This window comes from Lacerta agilis, chromosome 9 (assembly GCF_009819535.1).
Source record: "Lacerta agilis isolate rLacAgi1 chromosome 9, rLacAgi1.pri, whole genome shotgun sequence".
NCBI classification, from domain to species: domain Eukaryota; kingdom Metazoa; phylum Chordata; class Lepidosauria; order Squamata; family Lacertidae; genus Lacerta; species Lacerta agilis.
The window spans coordinates 56,566,359-56,588,020 of NC_046320.1; the positions used below are offsets into that span (position 1 = coordinate 56,566,359).

The 21,662-nt window shown below is 40.5% G+C and overlaps 1 protein-coding gene across 3 annotated transcripts in view; it reads right to left on the reverse strand.

The window, feature by feature from the left end:
• The window catches only part of PDLIM5 (PDZ and LIM domain 5), an 86,093-nt gene that overhangs the window by 3,485 nt on the left and 60,946 nt on the right, over nucleotides 1-21,662 (reverse strand). Inside the window, exons 4-10 of one of the 3 annotated variants that reach the window (XM_033160539.1) lie at nucleotides 19,456-19,498; nucleotides 12,843-12,859; nucleotides 11,976-11,990; nucleotides 10,846-10,863; nucleotides 9,023-9,195; nucleotides 7,867-7,903; nucleotides 5,514-6,312 (exon numbers count right to left, since the gene is read on the reverse strand). In XM_033160539.1, coding sequence (XP_033016430.1) covers nucleotides 6,219-6,312; nucleotides 7,867-7,903; nucleotides 9,023-9,195; nucleotides 10,846-10,863; nucleotides 11,976-11,990; nucleotides 12,843-12,859; nucleotides 19,456-19,498 — 397 coding nt within the window. In that variant the 3' untranslated portion in view covers nucleotides 5,514-6,218. Of the gene's footprint in view, nucleotides 1-4,113; nucleotides 4,144-5,513; nucleotides 6,313-7,866; nucleotides 7,904-9,022; nucleotides 9,196-10,845; nucleotides 10,864-11,975; nucleotides 11,991-12,842; nucleotides 12,860-16,993; nucleotides 17,434-19,455; nucleotides 19,499-21,662 lie in introns of those variants that run through there. The other 2 variants (XM_033160536.1, XM_033160538.1) reach the window with 2 other exon arrangements.

Sequence of the window (21,662 nt, forward strand, 5' to 3'; positions counted from 1 at the left end):
CCTGGTATGAGCTTTCGTGTGCATGCACACTTCTTCAGATAAGTGATGCAATTATTATTATGTTAAGAGTTAATTTTGTGTGCACGGTTCCATTGAGAATGACAAGTGCCGTCGTTGTGTCTGACAAGCGCTGCCGCTGTGAATGACAAGTGCCGCCACTGGCGCAGCGTGTCTTTGTTAAATGAGCGCACAGAGCTGAAAGTCCTTTAGTGAAACAGTAGGTATATATTTCGGTAATACCAAGGTATATATGTATTTTGTTTCTCTGGCTTGATTAAAATTGTTTATTATTTCATAACAGGCAGATAGTTAAGAGTTTAGGCGGGTTCAGCGGCGGGTGCCTGGTGCACCCCATAATTCGGTGCCCCGCACCCCTTACACCCCTGGGTAAAGACGGCCCTGGCCACTGAACTCTGTAAACAGAGATAAGGTAGGGGGAAAAGATAGCAATTAGAGACTGAAGAAAAGGAAGAAACAAGATAGAGACAAGAGTCTTGGAGGGAAAAAGAAGGGACTGAGATATGTGGTAAAAGTACACATAATGCATTTTAGGTTCCTGGAGTAAGCAAGCAACTTTTGATGCATAAAGAATACTTTTTTAAAGTATTGCATTTTTTAAAATAAAAAACCCATTTTTTAAAACACAAGCAAACCTGGGAGGAATGTCCCCCCTTCAATAGCTTCAAAATTTCCCAGAAATTGTACATCTCTACTAGATACCATCTTTGCAGTAAAACTGATTGACACATCGTTCACTGGGGGAGGGGGGGGAACCCTGCATCAGATCCATATTTGTAGCTCAAAGACAGAGCTAATGGATTACAGCCGAGAATGAAATGGAATCTGGTAGTTATTAAGAACTTTCAAGTGTTCTAGCAGAAGGGGGTCAGGCATCCAGGTAAGTTGAATGCTCATTGTGCCAGGAAAAAAAGTTTTTCTTGGACTACACAAAAGTGATGACAAAAGTTATGGGCTTGGAGCAGACTAAGCTGCTTTCCAGCCATTCAAAGTAGTCAAAATAGAAGCATGGGGGAGTTTGGGTGAGATTTGGTTGCACTGCACACTGTCAAATGCAACACAAATCCACGTACAATGAGAATTGATCAGTATTTTGATGCTATGGGTTGCAGCAAAAAGGGTGAGCAGCTAAGAAATGGAACGGCGGTAAAACCTGTGCTTATGGAAACGAACAGATAAAGAAGCACAGAGCTGAGAAATGGGGTGGGTGCAGGCCTATAGTAGGAGATGGGGAGAGAAAGGAGTGGGGGGGATATGTGTCATGTGAAAGCAAAGAGAGAAAAGGAAGCAAGAGGAGTTCCAAGGAAAAGAGAATGTGCATTATGTTATCCAGAGGGAGGAAACTTATAAATAAAGCAATAGTTACAGAAAAGAACAACTTACAACGTTAGGCGGAAGGGGAGAAAGAAAAAGAAAATGTGTTACAACTATTGTCAAAGCAATGAATCCTATCTGCATTTATATAAATGGAAGAAGAAGAAGAAGAAGAAGAAGAAGAAGAAGAGGAGGAGGAGGAGGAGGAGGAGGAGGAGGAGGAGGAGAAGTTTGGATTTGATATCCCGCTTTATCACTACCCGAAGGAGTCTCAAATCGGCTAATATTCTCCTTTCCCTTCCTCCCCCACAACAAACACTCTGTGAGGTGAGGGGGGCTGAGAGACTTCAAAGAAGTGTGAGCAGCCCAAGGTCACCAAGCAGCTACATGTGGAGGAGTGGGGACGCGAACCCGGTTCACCAGATTACGAGTCTACCACTCTTAACCACTACACCACACTCTTCAGAGTGATTTGTGCTGTATGTGCTCCTGACCTGTATCAAACCCCCCCAAATAAGGAGGGCCACCAGAAGTCTCCAAAACACAGTTGTAATTGAGATTAATTGCCAACATTTAATTGAGCAATTGCCAGAGAAGAATACTTTTTTGTTACACTGTTTTTATAGTGGCTTGTGACAAACTGAGAAATATTCACTTTTAACTTTCTCAGCAAAAGCTGTTCATTTCAACAGGCCTTCAACAAGAAATGTTGCTCTTGGTGGTGAGCAGTGCCTATTATCATTAAAAACAAGTGTTTGAGCACCTTAACATCTGTATTATGTATAGGTTTTTGTGGGCTCCAGTCCACTTCATCAGATGCATGAAGCTATATCCATGAAAGCTTAGGCAACAATAAATTTGCTTTTGTTGCAATAGACTAACATATCCTTTGGGTAATACTCCCAAGGGACAATTGATTCTGCACATCCATTGTGTCTTGCAGTGGCTTTCTACATTTGGAGAATTCCCAGCATTTCTCTGTAACCTTTGAAACAGAGCAGCACCACACCCTCCACCTTCGGTTATTCAAATATTACTGAGAAGTAGAGGAACCGGTTGTATAAGAAATGACTACTCTTTGCTCCACCTTCACCCCTCTGAATTTGTGAAGTAGGATTGCCATATTTTAAAGAACAAAAAAAGGACACATTTGCCATCTTCTACTTTTAACTATGGATAGCTATGATGACTCTACCCATGAAAAAGAGAGTGTGTCCTGGAAAAAGAGGACATATGTCAACCCTATGTGAAGTGGTTCTTCAAAGTGCTTTAGACTAGTAAAAAATAATGGCAATATATAACATCTGTATGACATTTTCAAGTGTTCAAAGGACTTCACATGCATTATCTAGACATATTTCTTACAATCACCCAGTAAGGGTAAGGCAAGATTCACATAATACATGATATTGCTTCCCTCAAATAATCCTGGGAGATGTAGTTTATTAAGGGTGTGCTTTGTGTGTATGGTGTGAATCTGGCCCTGGTCATTATTCTGTCTTGGTTAGACCACACCTGGAGCACAGTTCTGGGCACCACAATTCAAGATGGATATTGACAAGCTGGAACATGTGCAGAGGAGAGCATCTAAGGTGATCAAGGGCCTGGAAACCAACCTTATGAGGAATGGTTGAGGGAACTGGGTATGTTTAGCCTGGATAAGAGGAAACTGAGAGACAAAAGGATAGCCATCTTCAAATATCTCAAGGGCTGTCACATGGAAGATGGAGCAAGCTTTTTTTCTTCTGCTCTGGAGGAATGGACCCAAACCAATAGCTTCAAGTTACAAGAAAGGAGATTCTCACTAAACATCAGGGAGAAGTTTCTGATGGGAAGACCAGTTTGACGGTGGAACAGACTCCCTTGGAAGATGGAAGACTCCTTCCTTGGAGGTTTTAAAGCAGAGGTTGGATGCCATGTATGATCTTGTTGAGATTTGTGCGTTGCAGGGGGTTGGACTAGATGACCCTGAGGGTCCTTTCCAACTCTACATTTCTGTGATTATTACTCTCCATATACCAAATGGGAAGACAGAGGATGAGAAAGACCAGCCTGCCTAGTCACCCAGTCAGTTCATGACAGAGGTGAAATTTGAACTGGAAACTTCTTATTTAATAGCTCAGTTTCTTTAGCTGCTATAGGGCATTCTTTTGATTATGAACCAAGCTGGATATTGAAGGGATAGTTATTATGAAAATTAAACCCATGATTAGGTCACAATGAATAGGCAATCCACAAAATGGGCCCAAAAACAGAGGAAAAACACTCTTGACAATAATATCTGCAAAATTGGAAAATAAGGTAAAACGTTCTAGTGCCAAAAAATCCACTGTAAATGTAAAAACCACAATACATTCACATAACGAAAGTGAGTTTACACTGAATCAGACTCTTCAACAGCTAAATGAATACACAGCACAGTGGTGCTTTTCAACATTCCTGAAGACTACTCTCTACGGTGCAATGCACATGCATTAAACAGAGGTGTGTCATTTTATTACATCAACAAACGTGACAATTCAGTTGCAGTAATAATTACTCAAACAAATCTGAGATTGAGTTTGTCCCCCCAAGTGAAACAGCTTGTGGTTTTGAAAGAGTTAAACAGAATTTGATCACAAATAGCACACTATTGGTTTTATTGGTGTCTTTTTAAAAAAACAAACAAACTATAATGTAACAAAAAAGCAGAAACACATCTTAGTAGTTTAACAGCTTGCCCTGGCGTATTTCAAGTTTTCTGCACACGTGGCTGTTAATGTCAAACAAGTGAGCAGTTACCTCAAATCTCCATTTCCTGTTTGACTTGCCCTAGAGATAAGTCAACAAATAGTGAGCTGAAAATATTGTTAGGCAGTTGACTTTGGAGAACTTGCATTCCCCACAAAGTAAATGCTGCAGAAGAGAACTTTCGAAGCTGGAGAGGTTCAAGGCTTCCTTTTGTTTGCTTTACAGTATTTGTAATTATAAATAAAAATGTTTTTTTCCTGAAGTAATCCTGCTGCAAGGAGGATCCTAATTAAGTATCTTTAAAAAAAAAAACTAAGCAGAGCTTAAAGCTAGTGGGAAAATGTGGCTTCACCAGGTTTCACCCTTCCCATGTAACTTTGGAATGGAAATCATGTGTGGAAACAGTACATTGACAATGATGCTTAGAACGCGGTGCAGCAAAGAAGAGGAAGAGTTTGAATTGTAATAAAAGGTGCCTCCTCCTCCTCCTCCTCTTTGCCCATCTTGAACTCTGCAGTAACTCATGTACCCTACAGTTGGGGTGGATATTCATTCATTCAGCCAGCCAGCCAGTCAGTCAGTTGTTTTATCTTGTCCAGGGCAATCCAAAGTGACTTACAACCAAACAAATAGACAATAAACCCCACACAGATACATTAAAACCAAGAGGAAAGAGAAATACAGTAAAAACATTCCTCCCACCCTAATTCACTCTTTTGCAGGGCTCTTTTGTTATTTCCCTCTCTCCCCCCCCCCATGTCAAATGCTATAATTTGGCTGATTGGCACTTGTCATGGCTTGTGGGCTAAAATCATGGGTAGGATCAATTAATTGCAAGCTCCTTAATGCAGCTGCCCAGGTGAGGGATGGCACATCACTCCTGACTGGCTCAAGGTAAAGTTGCAAGGAGATGGGGTCCTTGTGCCAGACAGACATACTCTGCAGATACCTGGCTAGTCAGAATGGAGAGGTCTACAGTTCCCCTGCAGTGCCGTTGGGAGCAGATTAGGAAGGGCTCAGTCAACTGGCTGGTTCATGACCCAAGCCAAGTGTTTGGCCACTTAGCAATTTATCCCAACTAGCTTGAGTTGAACTGGCTGCACTTCTACGTTGTCTACAAGTTGCAGATTTGCTATCAGTAAAAGTATGACCGTTTAATTGCACCATGTCTTCAGCTGAGTGTAGGGAACAAAATGCAGGCATTTCTATAAGAAATTTGCTCAAACATATTTTTTTTCCATAAAAACGCTACAGGTATATAGTGGCCTTCTTCGCCAATACTGTCAACATGTGTGCTATGCACAGAGTTCAAAAGACTTGAAGAATAAGGCAAGAGGGAAGAAATTAACTTAAAGGTAACATTTATTAAATACTCTTCAAGCTTCACAAAGCATAAATTAAATCAATATGTATTTGCTATAATACATTATATTACAGAGTAATATGCACCATCAAAGCTGCTATTAAGGACAAAGAAAAAACCACCCCATAATAAATAAAACCTACATTCACTACCTCATACTATTTTCATTGGTTGTTATACATGGCCCTGTTCCAGTGTTATTTTTCCTAGCTTTATAGCAGAGGAGAGTTTCTAAACCATGTATGCACAGTGACATTTCTCTCAAGTTGAGCAGAGTTGCATTATGCTAACATTACTGAAATCCCCATAATGGCCTCTTTTTCCTTTAATGCATTTGAAACATTTACATCCCGCTCTAAAATGCACCTACTACTGATTTCGAAGAAGCTATATAAGGAAACTAACAACCGATTTTTACCAAATTCAAACAAAGCTGTACAGAAATAGCAGAATGGTTTCTTAATGTACTGTCCCTTTTCCATATTATCTACTTCTGCAGCCTATTCTTTCTCTGCAACAGACAAGAACAGGTTCTTCTCCAAGCTACATAGAATATTCTGTATGCCACTTGTGTGCTGGCTGCCTATTTAGATACTGATTTTAAAACAGAACATGTTCATCTCATTCTTTACACATCAGTAGGAAACTGTTAGGAAAAAAAGTATAGAAAAGGCTAGAATTTCTCATGTAATCAAAGCTAATGGTTTTCATTTCTTTTCTTTTTTTGCAAAGCAAGTGGAAGAGGAAGAGGAAGAAGGAAGGGACACGTGCTTTGTTTTTAAAGCTTGGCAAGTCACTGGACGTTAAGGACACGTGCTGAGACGCCATGGTGCCAGTCACGTAATTTTGTGTATCTGGGACCTATGATGTGAAGGGGAACCTTTTCCCTGTGGAAAGAAGTGACAGAAGAGAGAGGTAAGAGAGGAAAGAGGTTTGCATCGCAGCCCACTGCATGCAAGAACCTGAACATGCAGGATTCCATGCATTTTTAGCAACTCTGCTTGTTTACACTAACTGTACTTGCACTGGGATGCAAATTTCATGGAAGTGAAAGGGTTTTAAGAGAAAGCAAACTTCTAGCACCTAGGGCTGACAAAAGGCACTTGACAATGCGTGGTTAATACCCACTGAATTCTCAAAAGCCAGAACAAAGCCTGGTTCTTCAGCTGTTCGGGGGGGGGTGGTCTTTATTACCCTTGTCCCTCCCGTGGCTAGCTAAATCAGAATCGTGTAATATAAGAAGCCATGCAAATCTTCAAACTGCATTATTTACACAGGTCACAAAAATTAGCATTTCCTGGTGCAGAATCTTGATTGATTTTCAAATGCCAACTCCATGCATCTGTTTAACTCTGTTGAACACAGCCCTGCCAACATATTTGCCTTTAATTGCACCATAAACTGCAAGGCCACTATATCACAAGGAATATTGTCCATTGTGATATACTGCTAAAGCCACAACAAACACTCCACACATCCCAAGCACTTATAAGTCTGCTGCAACTGGTTGTAGAAAATCTGTCCTGTTACGAACTAGGGATGGGCAGACCAACTACATCTGATTCAGAACTGATCCAGTAGATACCAGTTTAGAAAATAAAAAGGGTATGTAAGGCTTTCTGCTTCCACCTGGTAATTCAACAGGTCCCATTGCCCACCTACCTTGGCTAAGACAGGTGGCACCACTTTGTATTCCTTAAAGCAAAGTTTGGGAAACCTGAATGTCTATAGTGGAGACCAAATGCTGGAGAACCTTTGGTCCCTCAAATGCTGTTGTACCATCATTCCAGACCACTGGCCCTGCTGGTTGGGACTAATGGAATCTGGAGTAAGTGGTCTACCAAGAGGATCTCAACCGGAACAGAATGGGTACAGGCTACAGAGAAAGCATTACCACACATGTACATTTGTTCAAACAACTGGGCGTCTTTAGAATCCCACCTGCCTGTCTCCTTGGTAATGTCACTTGCTTATCAAAGCATTCAACGTAATTGGAAACATTCTCATGCCACTTCTATGAAAAGTGGCCCAAAGTTTAGTAACTACCACATGATTTTGGGGAAAGGATCATTTGCTTAATTAATGAAAGGGACCGAATGAAGTTATGAAGGCAATCTAAAGATGAACAGGGTACCAAATATTCAAGGTGAAGCACCTTTAAAAACTCAGCATAAACTTCATTCTCTGCTTTCTTGTTCCTGCCTTTCCATTTCTATACACAGCCTGAAAAAATGTGAAACTTGGCCAGGTTTTATAGCAAAATTCATTCTTGCAAAAGTATGTCAGGAGTTTAAAAGGGGGCAATACTAAGTCTTATGCTACTATCTACAATAACGTGCAAATGTTTTGAACTTTGCACCCACATTAAGAATTTTTTTCATACTATTAATCAAAAATAAACCATGCAACACATCAAATTATATTTCAGATCAATAACTTACTTTGCTTTCTTTGAATTATCAGGTTCTGGTTCTTTCACTGCAAATAAATAAACCACTAATTACATTTCCATCAGAACACCACAGAAGTTTCTGTTTTTTCACATTTCTGCCATAATCCACAGAACCACTAAGCCTAATTTCCTTTATGAAAAATAATGGCATCTAGCATCCTCTAAAATCACAAGTGTCTTAGGTAGGGTGCCCTGTTTTTAAAGGAAACCTACTAGGTTCATGACCACCATTTTTTTATGGGCATCTCACTCCAATGTTCAGCTAATCTTGTAATTATTAACAATTTAATCTATAAATCTTAGTCCTGAAGTGTAAAACTATTGTTTCAAGCTTTTCGATATGCCTAACCAATTACCACTTGTTAAACTGTCGTGAATGTTTTTATACCACTTTTCTGTCACCATTTTTAATCAACAATACCCCTCCCCAATATTTTCTGACATTTCTTTCTGGCTGCTTACACACCATACATGTAAAGCATGTTATACACACACTTAAGAATCCTGGGAACTGTAGTACCCCTTGAAGATTTGTAATTCCTGGCACCCTTAACATACTACATCTCCCAAGAGTCTGCTGAACTTTAAATGCATGCTATATATGCAGCCTCCCTCTCACTCACTCTCTTTTAAACAAAAGTATTTGTAAAATGTGATTGATTGATTGATTGATTGATTAAATGTATGGAATAATCTCATTTGAGAAGTTAAACATCACATTATGTTTACAGGTATTATACCTGGAAAGACTCACACTATTATTTAGAACAACAACAGGGGAAAAAACTTTTTCAGAGTAACTTTCAAAGACTGGCAAAAGTAATAGAAAACATTAAGCAAACTCTCCTGGTAGCTGGGATCCAAAGAGCTATTTAGACTCATGCAAGGGTTCTCATCCTACCCCACTGGGAAGTTTTATTCTTTCAACACCCAACTCTCAAAGTACTTTGGAAACTCTCCTTGATTTCCAAAAGGGGTCTACTGCATAGCACACACTGCACTGCTATTGGACCCACTGCTATTGGACCCACAGAATTAACTACACAGCTTTTTATTTATTTATTGCCATTATCTGCTGAAGCTTCCATAATACATGAATATAGGACAATGCCAAATGCTACAACCATTCAGAAAGTGGAACTCACTGTGTTCGGTGCCAGTGATCTGTGCAAGGATGCGGAAAGAACGTGACTGGGTAGTTCCTGTCCTTGGGTGCCAATCCTCGGTATCCTCCATCAATCGTTTCTTGCTGTTGTTGCTGTGAGTGGGTGGGTGGTAAAACTCTGTATTTGTATACACAACATGCTTCCGAGGTGGACTAACAGAATAGAGAAAAGATGGAACACCAGTAAGTGAAATAAAATTTAAACAGCATCATTGCTATTGCTATTATTATTACAATTACACTAAACTGGTTTGCACGTCATGTTAAACCACAGTTAACATACCTTGGCTTGTTGCACCATCTAAACCCTCGCTCACAATTTGCTTATCTCCAAATGGTAAATCCTTGAAGTTTGTACTTGGCTTACAGCGCGAAAACACGGTTTTAAAAACAGCTACCATTACACTGTTTGTTTGCATTAAATCATAGTTAAAACATTAACTATGGTTAAGCATCACATGTGAACACAACCACTGACATCATTCAGCCCGGACACTGAGATCCAGCGCCGAGGGCCTTCTGGCGGTTCCCTCACTGCGAGAAGCAAAACTACAGGGAACCAGGCAGAGGGCCTTCTCGGTAGTGGCGCCCGCCCTGTGGAACGCCCTCCCGTCAGAAGTCAAGGGAATAAACAACTACCTGACATTCAGAAAACACCTAAAGGCAGCCCTGTTTAGGGAAGTTTTTAATTTGTGACTCTGTATTGTATTTTGATATTTGTTGGAGGCCGCCCAGAGTGGCTGGGGAGACCCGGCCAGATGGGCGGGGTATAAATAATAAATTATTATTATTATTATTATGACTGAGATTGAGACATTAAATACACTGAAATGTATCATCCATTTTTGCAAGTAAATCCATGTAAGATTCAGTCCTGGCCTTTTGTCATAATGGTCGTATATCGTGTAATTTGCAATCAATTTCTACCTTATGGAATGCATGAACATCAGCTAACATTGCAACATGTGCAGCAACATTTTCTCTCTTTTTCTTGTCTTGGTTCACACGTTAGCCTCTTAAAGAGATACTGTATTCTTGCTTTGCACCTCTACAAGTAAAGAAGGGAGGTGCCATGATCCCCAGACGTAAACATTGCTTAGAATGTTTCTAATGCTAACTTCCTTCCCTATTATGCCTACACTAGCAGATTTATACAAGACACACAGCACACATGAAATACTCGTGCAGCATTTCTCAGGGTCCAGCGTCTAAAGTGCTGTTTTTAAAATCTAGGTACCAGGGCCTTGTATGCAAAGGAGCCACAGCACAAGTTAAAAAGAAACATATTTTTTTTAAAAAAAGAAACAAGTAACCAATGAGAGTGGAATTTTGCACATTTGTTTTACCCTTAGTTTGCATCTCGTGAATCAACTCTTAAGGAGTCTTTGCTTTTGCCACATGCAATACTGACTTGCCACTGCCTTAATCTCTAGCACAGTGGTGGGGAACCTGTAGCCCTCCAGATCAACTCTCATCATCTCCAGCCATTGGTCATGCTTGTTGAGCCTGGTTAGAGTTGCAGTCCAGCAACATCTGGAGGGCCACAGGCTCTCCACTTCTGTTCTAGCACTACTCAACAGTAATATGAAGAGTATGAGGAGCCAGGAGCAAAGTTTGTCTGATTTAGAAACTGCCCTCCTCCCTCTATCTGTTAATACAGAGGCTGGTTGTGCATATGGACAACATTTTCCAGCATCTGTAGATTATGAGTAAGAAATTATCTTTCTTGCACAACATAAAAGTTCCATTTGAAGCATGCACACACTGCTGATCTACACATACAGGTGAGCTTTTGGCAATTACCGTTTAGGTGGGTTTTGTCTTTTATGAATTTGAAGGGCATGGCAGAAGTATGGAAAGAGTCCAGAATAAGGAGAAATAGGAAGAGGGGGAGGGAGGAGACAGAAGACAAAAAGAATTAAGAACAAACAGTTGAAAGTTTCTGTTGTATTCGATAACCAAATATACTTAATATATATTTTCCCAATTCTTCCATTTGTTTGCATTCTCACCTTGCCTTTCTGTCCCAAGCAAGAAGGATGCCATTACAGATATACACAAACACGATCAAGTAAAGGAAATAGTTAGTACTGTGTACTATTTGTCACTAAATACTGCACCCACTAGCAACAATCGAAGGAAAGGTATTTGCTTCTTTACTTGTACACATACAATCTCTACAACGTGTGCTACAACACGTCAGTATGGGGTGAAGAACAGGACTGTTTACAAAACATAAAATAAAAAATGCACCCTGTCCCATTAGCATAAATGTGCACACAGGGTCTTGTGGACTCATCGCCCCTAGTGATACGTCTGTAAACAGACCCAATACACTGTAAAATGGTAAAAAAGGTAAAGGATCCCTGGACGGTTATGTAAAAGGCAGTTCATAAATAATCAGTAACTGTTTTTCTTGCTCCTTTTCTCCATTTTTGTTTCTCGTAACCTAGACTAGTTGGAAAAATACTTGTAATAGAAGTATTAAAGTATTAAAAATAGAAGCTTAGGTATATGTATAATAGCCACCCCCCCCCCTTGAGCAATAGTCACCTTGGACTGGACCTAACCATGCATGTGTCCTTTACATTGAGCAATTGGGTCAATGTGTGTGCAATGCACAATTAAAATTACCATCAAGAAATATTACAAAATAGGAGAGGGGAAGTAGGAATCCTTCTCCAAATAAACAGCTCATAGTATTAACACAAATCTTTTGGGGCATAATTTGTGTGCACAAAGATTTTGCATATTCTTATGTGTGATGTTAATTTTACAATCTTTTTTTTTTAAAACTGAAGCAAGCTATTCCTAAGAAATCCAGGGGTTAATTACAAAGAATAGCTACAGAATACAGCATTGTTTTATGTACTGTTGGGAGGGAAAACATGCTTAAGTAGTTAAGAGGCAAATTATATTAGTGAAGTACTTACACCTCATCAGGGTTACTGAAGGAAGGGAGAGACAGAACAACAGACAGACAATGGAGAAGATTCCAGGGTGACGGAGTACAGATAGGAAATTGCATATAAAAGTGAAGCAAGAAAAAGTTAATAGAAAATTATTTAGGAAATCAGAGCAAATGAGTAAATCAAAATCAGTAAGATTTAATAACAGGATCACTCAAAATCATGAACCTATTAGTTAAAGGCTAACGGGTATTGTGAATGGCAAAGGTTAGCATAACTTCTTTTTGTTGGCCCTTTCTAGTAGTTACCAAGTTTGGTAGCAAGATGGTGCCACAGGCAAAGCTAACGTTAGAGTGCACTTGCTTCTTTTCACAAAGTCAATTTATATAGTAATGATTTTAGTTCACTCTAGCCAGGAAAGTATGGAAGGGGAAGCAGGTAGGAAAAAATGGGTACTAAACATATATTTAGCTATGTTAAGTTTAATTACAACATGCTTGAGGCTGCAATCCTAAACATATGCGCTTGGGAGTAAATCCCTTTGAACTCAATGCAGCTTACTTCCATGGAGACATGCATAGGTTTGTAGGATAAAAGGTCTAATTGTTACAATTTTTCATAACAGTAAAATTAATCATTGTATTATTGTTGCTGTTATTGCTATTATTATTACTACAAATGAAAGACGCGAACTACAACAAAACTTCTTATTTGGTTTAAAAAATGCATACTGTGTGCAGTGTAAAAATGCAAACGATTAATGTTAATCACTTTTTAAAAAGTGATGCATTTGTCTTGCAAATTTTGAATTCTAAAGCACAACCGTCATGCATGCTACTTCTTAAAAAAATATGGAAACACAATTCCACTCAAGGTGCCACTGATACTAACTTTGTCACTGTGGTTTCCTGCAAAAGAAAAAAGAGCAATTCGTATGTTTATTGTACTGACTTCCCTATTGCTGCATCCAGAACATATGCCAGCGTCACCGAAGTCCAAGTGCCTCCTCACATTTTTAAATTAAATATGTCAGCAAACTTGTAAGAACACATTTCGTTCAGTGCGGCGTCAAGTGATCGGTCTGATGCTAAGAGAACAGTGTTCATGCATAGGTTGTTGACAAGACAATAAACATAAAAAAAACCAAAATGGCACACAGCAACTTAAAAACCAAGCCAGCCCATGCTGCAGTTGAACATAGTCCTCTCAGGATAATGATGAACTGACGTCTTGGCTTACACCCACATGTGGACTCCCCCCCCCCCACTGGGAGTTTGGGACGTTGGGTAACATTTTCCTAATCAGAGCTCATGTGGCATGGTGATCAAGGACATGTATGATGTGGGTGTGTCCTTGGTTCATATCTCAGCTCAGACATGAATTTCCCCAGAGTGATCACAGCGGCCTACCTAGAACACCTATTGTAGGAAGTACTGAAATAACCTGGACACTGGGGGGGAGACACATGACAAGGCTGCAGTTCTGTGCTGCTTGCTCTGCCACATCTAAAGCCCTTGCAGTATGCTTGGGGCAGGAAGTGGGAGCTGACTTTATTTGTTCCCCCTGCCACCACCCATTTTTCTTTTTTTTAAAAAAGAAAAGCCTAACTGGGTATAATGGGAGGGAAATCAACAATGTTACCTCTAGGGCTGGAGTGGTTTCAGGCCCAATAGGTAGGTGTGTCTATGGAACAAGAGGGATTTGGACCCACTCTCCAAGCATCACCCTGAAATGTTCTGTGTTGGGTCCTGCCACCACTGGAAAAACTACGGTACTAGCAGTACTTTTGCTTCTATTTTGTCTTTGTTTTTTGATGTCCTCTCTGCTGGGTTAATGAAGGGACTGTTCGCAGATGAAGGTGGTGGCTGGTCCTGTACAAGAGGCAAGGAAGGGAAGATCTCCCAGCGTGGAAGGCTGGGAGAAGAAAGGGAAGCTCCCAGGTGAAAGCTGGGAGGGTCCACCTATTTCTTTGTGAGACAAGGGTTAAGATCTACCTGTGAGAGAAGACGTTGCATTGTTTTTTCTCTTTGTTTTTCTGGTTTTTCTTTAGAATAAGTTTGCTTTTTTATTGTATTGTATTATGGGATGGATGGATAGATAGACAGATAGATGATAGATACTACTACTAGCAGTATTTCTTCACTGGCCTTTTGAAAGCTTTCTGCTGGCAATAGCAAAGACTCTTCCAGGGGCGTTAAGTGCCATCCTGGCAGTGAAACTGCTCTCCAGCGAGAGAGAAGCCAAGATTCCTCTGCTAATACATATAAAAGTAATGGCAGTCAATAGGTAATTTCAAAGGTCTCTTTATATATAAATACACTTCATGTGACACGTTTTGATTTAGCATTTGTAATTTCATTTTCAGATGTTTAGAAACGACTGGAAGTTCATTTTGCACATAAAAGGGCTATCCTTGCTCTTATTTTAAACATTGACAAGTTGCCTATTCATTTACCTTTCTTTTTGAAAAGGATTGTTGTTTTTTTAGTGAAACAAGACCCTTTTTGTTTCCTTTGCTGTTTAAGAGACTGACGTGGCTACCTCTCTGAAAATAGTTACCTGAATTAGTTTCTAATTTCTGGAAGCAATTGTACTAGAACTATGGCCCCAAGCCATACACAAAAGCATGCTTGTACTTAATCTCAAAGTGCACTGCATGTATAGATGTGACATGCTGCGGACTAGGAAGACCTCCAGTAAACAGATTGTATTACTGAGGTCTAAATATATTTATAAAAAGGGCAGTGCAACGTCTTGCTGTTTAATCAGCACTAGATCTCTCATGTGTAAGCAAATTCTTGTCACACTAATAATTGCTCAAGCATCATTTGAAACCATAATATTTTCAGTACAGTTAAGCCCAACAAGTCTACAGCTATTTCTTTTTTACTTCGCTAGATAATATCAGAAATTGGGCTTTGAATAATATTGGAAAATTGGAGAAATGCTTAGCTAGACTGCACTGCTGCTAGATTTTTGCAGTGAAGAATATAATGGATATATATATATATATATATGCTACCTTAAGAGAAGTTAGAATATATGTATATTCTGTTATTTATTCCTAACACTTATTTATAAAACAGTTTTGGGGAAATGAACAAGAAAGTACAAAGCTCAAGGCTCTTCATGTGACCCCAAGGCAAGTCAAACCCCCTTCATATCTTCAATATGGAGATAATGGTACTGATACACTTTATGATATTCTTGTAAGAATTCCTGGAGATCATGTACATGAAGCAACTTAAAATTATTTCTTAAAAATTATACCGTGCAAAGCATTATATAATCTAATGACCAGAATTTTCACTGTTTGCCAGATTTACTAGTTGGAAAGCAGTTTTTTAGGCTGTCATCAGATTTCAACTGGGGGCGGGGCGGGAGGGAGAGACAGCCTTGACAGAACGAAGTCATTTTCGTTGTAATAAATTGTATTTGAATGCTAATTACCGCAGCTGAATGGCAGCTCCCATGTCTTTGCAAAAGATAGCTTTTCCTGGAAGGCTGCAAATGGTTTGCCAAGATATATTTATGTTTTTGTTTGCTTTGAGTTGTCAGGAACTCTTCCCCCTTATTTTAGATAGTGTGGAACCATGGTATCATCTGCTCATGAGAGCTGTAACAATTGCTATGCCATCTGTGCAACACAAGATGCATAAGGGTTGCATTGTAGGCATTCTGTTGAAGTAAATGTGCTGGCTGGGGTGGGCATTCCAGACGCAAAGGTCAAACCTTTTATCTCTCAAAGCGCTTACGAACTTTCACTACACACATTAAATTGAGTGGACCTGCCTTTAAAGTGCACATGTACGAAGTGGGCTAAAAAGGCTCAGTTTGCTACCTCTCTGTGTGAAACGCCTTCTCCTAGAACTTGGTCCATCTCATTATTCCTGGCAGGGATGGGGAACATATTTTCCTATACAGGGTATATTTTCTAAGGGACAATCTGTTGAGGGCTGCATGCCAATGGTATATGAACCATTACCAGGGCTATGTTTCTAGAAAAAGAGGTGCCAGAACTCACCATGAACCCACCTGAGAGTTCCGCCAAGTTCCAGCTGAAAAAAGCCCTGATGGTACCCATATGAACTTACCTGGTGCCTCCTCCATGAGAGGTTCGGAGGGCAGTAACACAAGTATTGGGCCTTTTCTGTGGTGGCTCCACATTAGTGGGTTGCTCTCCCCAAGAAGGCTTTAGGCAGCAGGCAAAACCTTTCCTCTTCTCCCAGGCCTTTGGCTAATTAAACAATCTATGGCCTTTTAAACTGTGTGTGTTTTGTTTGTTTGTTACTATGATATACATTCTTGTGTTGTAATATTGTAAACCGTCCGGTGATCCTCAAATGAAGGTGGTATAGAAATTTATTTATTTTTTTAAAGGGTGGGTGTGAGACGGCCAACCGTTCTTTCTCAATATAGCTCCCTCGTTTTTATCTCTCTTCATGTTGTGAAATGGCAGACTAATGATTCCCCTGGAGCACTTTCCCTATCTCCTTTTTCCATCATTCCATCCTTTTGGCCTGCTTCGCATTTCTGCTAGAGTCCTCCTTATCCCTCACCCTACACTGCATGAAATTAGGCTGAGAACCACAAGATCTCCACACCTGGCCTCAGTAAAATAGTATAAGGTTAACTGCTGTGAAAGGATTGAAATAAGAAGCATGTCACAGGCCTCAGTGTTTGATGAAATCAAGAATGTCCACAAAACCTTTCCACAAAACATTGTCTATGTCACATACTTAAAACTTGCTCAATTGTCATTTCATAGCCCCGGGGACCACTAGGAACTGCAGTTTTGTGAGAGGACTGAGGTGTCTCCAACACATAATTCCCAGAACTCTCACCTAACTATAGTCCTTAGGATTCTTTCGGAAAAGCCATTACAATTAAAGTGGCTTAAAACCAAGTAAGTTATTGGATACGCAGCCAAATTTCACCGAGAAGCTCTTTTAAAAAACAAAAAAGATAGAAAGATAAATTGCCTAGGAAACCCTTTTTTAAGACCATCAAAAGAGGGGGAAAGGTTTCCTGAAACCACCTACCCATTTTGCTCTTTACTGTCACCCTGGTTCTCTCTGAATCCTCTTCGCTGTCCCTCTGCCACCTCCTGGGCATTGTCGTTGAAAGAGGTGTTCAAGGATGCATTGTGTGTGGGCTGCCATGGGATATTAACTGCAGGTTTAGCAGCGCTCAGCTCAGGTGAACGCTGGTCAGCGTTAGACTTGGCGTTAGCATGCAGTCCGGAGGCGGTGAAAGTGGGAGGCGTGACATTGGCCAGTGGTGTAAGGGAAGCATGTGATGAAAAACTTGCATGAGCTGGAGTGAAGGCAGATGATGGCGATGGAATGGACGTGATCTTGGAAGCTGCCATAGACCCAAAGGGTCTTGGGGCCTTATTGAAGGCTATGTTGGCTGTGGATGGAACTTTGGGCACGACTGCGGACGGAATGGGCACAGGCTTAACTAGTTCCTTAGGCTCTACCTATGTGAAATAAAAACAACACACAAAAATACACAAGAAAGCCACACGGACACACACACACACACATACATATGGCATGCAAAATGTAAGTGTCATCTGTTGCAGTTTCATCTTGAAACACAAACTGATGACCAATGAAGGATTTCCCATTACATAGCTTTACCCACAAAGCACTAGTTCTAATCACACACATGGCATGCACTATTGAGGAGAAAAAGTTGAACACGCATGAGCTGGGAACTGACCAAAAATATTCATAATTGACTGGGCTTGCGTGTTAAGAGATAAAGGAGACTCACCCAGTGCAACAATCAGAGGTAAGTAGTGGAAAATGCAAAGCCCAACATAAATATCTTCATTTTTTCGACCAGTATTGAATAACCATTTTGCTATTTTCCAATGTGACCAAGGGAGTTCTGGGCTTGTGTTTCTTGAATTACTGTCTCCCCGTGAATCACTGCCAACCTCTTTTTTTATTCAAGGTGATTTTTCACAAGAAGTTTGCTGCATCACATGGGGCTGTGCTGCTCAAAGTGTGTGCGGGGTTGTGTGCGTTAAAACATCCAAGGTCCTCACAACATTTAAAATAGTTCACTGTGCTGTATGGCCTTCATTTACACACTTCTAGGGAAAATGTCAGAAAAGGGCACCCAGAATTATAATGGGAATGGCTCAACTGTTTTCCTAGAAGTTTGTAAATGAAGGCTATACAGTAGGAGGAACGTTTACAACATTTGTGGCCTTTGAATTTAGAGAAAAGCCAAGTGAGAGGGCACATGACAGAGGTGAATGGAACATGGAGAAAGCAGATAGAGAGAAATTCTCTCTCCCTCTCTCTCTCTCTCATTGGGATACCCAATGAAGCTGAATGTTGCAAGATTCTGGACACAGTGCATAGCTGAATTATGAGATTCACTCCCAGAAGAGGTAGAGATGGCCACCAACTTGCAGGACTTTGAAAGAGGATTGGATAAATTCAAGGAGCTAGTTATCAGTGACTACTAGCCACAATAGTTCTGCCACTACTGTCAGGGGAAGTATGCCTGCGAATACCAGTTGCTGGGAATTGCAAGCAGGGCTGCTTTACAGCTCAGGTTCTGATGGCAGGATTCTCATGGGCATCTGGTTGGCCACTGTGGAAACAGGATGCTCAACTAGATGGGTCTTTGGTCTGATCTAGCAGGGCCCTTCTTACCAATAAGACAGAAATTCCTGGCTGCACTATACTCCTCCTCGGGTTGTTTAATTAAAAGGCAAATTTGCATATTTGTTCTGAAAAGTGAATCTCAGTATGAGGCAAGAAGCACCTACCATTTCCACATTTAGTTGTGGGTTTTTTTTGGGGGGGGGTGTTATTCAGATAGTCATGAAACTCAGGTCTAATAAAGTTAGATGGAATCAGACAGAAAAGTAATATCCAACTACTATAAAAGACAGGGACAACCTTAGGTTGCCTATCACAAGTATGTCCCTTTCAAGAAGCTATGTTTTCTGTCTTTCCAGAGTTCTTTTTAGCTATTGTATGAACTGTGACTTAACATCCAGGCCCCCTATATTTTGGAGACTGAAGCCATAGTAGTCTGTGAGGAAGATACAGCAAATGTATCCTCAGTAAAAAGTTGCACACTCAGTTCCTATTACAAAGACACATGAACTCCATAATCTCCCAGAAGGCTTTGTACATGGTTAAGTACATTCTAGAGGTAAGGAACAATGGGCTAGGTAGTGTATGCATGATGTTAACATAGTTTGGTCCTGACTGAAACAGGTATTTTCTTGGTATTGTTGCTTTTGTGCCCAGCTTTGAACTCTCATATTATCCTATTGCGTAAGTGGCCTGCACAGCATACCCAGTCATCCTCAAAATGAATGCAAAGATAGGGCTTTACAGATCAAGATAAACATATTGAAACACCACTTTTTTGTTGCACTGGAAGAGCTCTTCAATTAATACATGTTAAGAGAAGGATTTCAAGGAGTTAATTGGTTACAGTGATACACCCTTTGAAGTGGAGGACTTACCTGTTGCACAGGTATGGGATCAGGTTTCGGAGCAGAAGGTGCTCTGAAAGAAAGAAAAAAGAACAGGCCATGTAAATTCTAAAGAAACCTACCACACGTAGTTCAATAATCTTCTAAATCACTATATAGCCTCTAACAGCACAATCCAATCAAAAGCTAAGCAGTTGGGGATCCCACTGATTTAAGCAATGCTTAATTCAAACCAGTGGTATTTGTCAATGGACCCACAGAGCTTTACACAGTGTATTAGTTTTCTTAGAATCCAAAGTCTTATTTCAAACTGCAAGAAATCAGTTGCTTAACTTAGTATTTGAATAGCAAAGCATTTGCATCCCAAAGTTGAAGAATGGCTTCGGAGTATATTGGATGCATTCGCAACAGAAAAAATTTCCATGCTTAAATTATGACACAGCACCACACTCCAATGAGAGCCAGTTTGGTGTAGTGGTTAGGAGCGGCAGACTCGTAATCTGGGGAACCGGGTTCGTGTCTGCACTCCTCCACATGCAGCTGCTGGGTGACCTTGGGCTAGTCACACTTCTCTGAAGTCTCTCAGCCCCACTCACCTCACAGAGTGTTTGTTGTGGGGGAGGAAGGGAAAGGAGATTGTTAGCCGCTTTGAGACTCCTTCGGGTAGTGAAAAGCGGGATATCAAATCCAAACTCCTTCCTTCCTTCCAATGGGTTAACTAACAGAAACCACACAATTCACAGTCTATAAGATGGTGGTGGCAGATACAGGAAAAACACATGTATTCTATCATCCAGTTATAGTCAACAGGTTGGGCTTCCCATTGGATATTGGTGCACCATGTATACATTTGCCACTGAACTGCAAGTAAAGAAAAATCCAAGGAGAATTTAGAGATTCCCAGAATGGCAAAACACTTAGGAAAATCGGTGATTGAATGGGAGGAATCTGATACAGTTAGAAACAATTTCAGAGGGGTTTCACTCTTCCCTAATGAATCTGTACTAATTAACACTAAGAACAAATAAGACTTTGGCTGGATCTAGACACGTTCAAAGAGGCCTTTCAGTTAAATGCATTGTAAACTTTGTATGAGAAATCAGGCTGGCAAAAACAGAACTCCACAGCGCTATCTGGTGTCACAGTGTTATCATGTATATACAAGGCATATAAAGCTCTTTTTCTTTGCCAATGTAGCTGAGTCCTTTGCCTTCTTTGAGAAACAGGTCTGCTCTCCTGTTTCAGAGACCATCCAGTGGGAACATCCAATGAAACATGACTACATGGCCCCCCAAATAAACATTTGGGTATATCAATGTTAATATGTAATTACAAATTAGTCAGTTTATAGAAATACAGTGAAGAAATGGCCATGTTTCAGTGGTAAAACACATGCAGAAGGTCCCAGGTTCAATCTCTTGTAGGGCTAGGACAGTCCCTGTCAAATCATGAAGAGCTGCTGCCATTTAGGAATAAGCTAGAAGGAACAGTGTGGTTCTGTATAAAACAGCTTCCTAAGTACATAGAAGCAAAACTTAAACAAAAGTAAAGCCTCAACTATAGCTGTAGCTAATGAAAATGGTTGCTTTCTCCGTAGTTGTACATATAAAACGAAAAACATGTATTGTTTCCATATTTGCTTTCAGCAGGTCTGGCACAATGGAGTGGAGGAAATCAAACCACAGCGTCTAGAGTTTCAACTAGAATCTTAAATCTCGAATTTCCTCTTCCATAAAAAAATCTCTTCTACATGCAAATGGAACACTTCAAATTACCATGTTTATATTTGATGTCATCCTTACAACATAAATATCCAAAGATATGGCCCAGGCCCCTATGACTGCAGTGCCTGTATGCAGAGGGGTTGCCAGAGTATTAAATAAAGGCTTATTGCCCCCACCCCACCAGCACACACAACATAGTAGGCAATTATGGGGATTAGGAGCCGCTCCCTCTTTGAGTTTGAGTAACCACAGAGCCTAGGGCTTGCTGATAAGAAGGTCGGTGGTTTGAATCCCCACGATGGGGTGAGCTCCTGTTGCTCGGTCCCTGCTCCTGCCCACCTAGCAGTTCAAAAGCACGTCAAAGTGCAAGTAGATAAATGGGTACCGCTCCAGCGGGAAGGTAAATGGTGTTTCCGTGCACTGCTCTGGTTCACCAGAAGCGGCTTAGTCATGTTGGCCATATGACCAGCTGTACGCCGGCTCCCTCGGCCAGTAACTCAAGAGGAGCGCGGC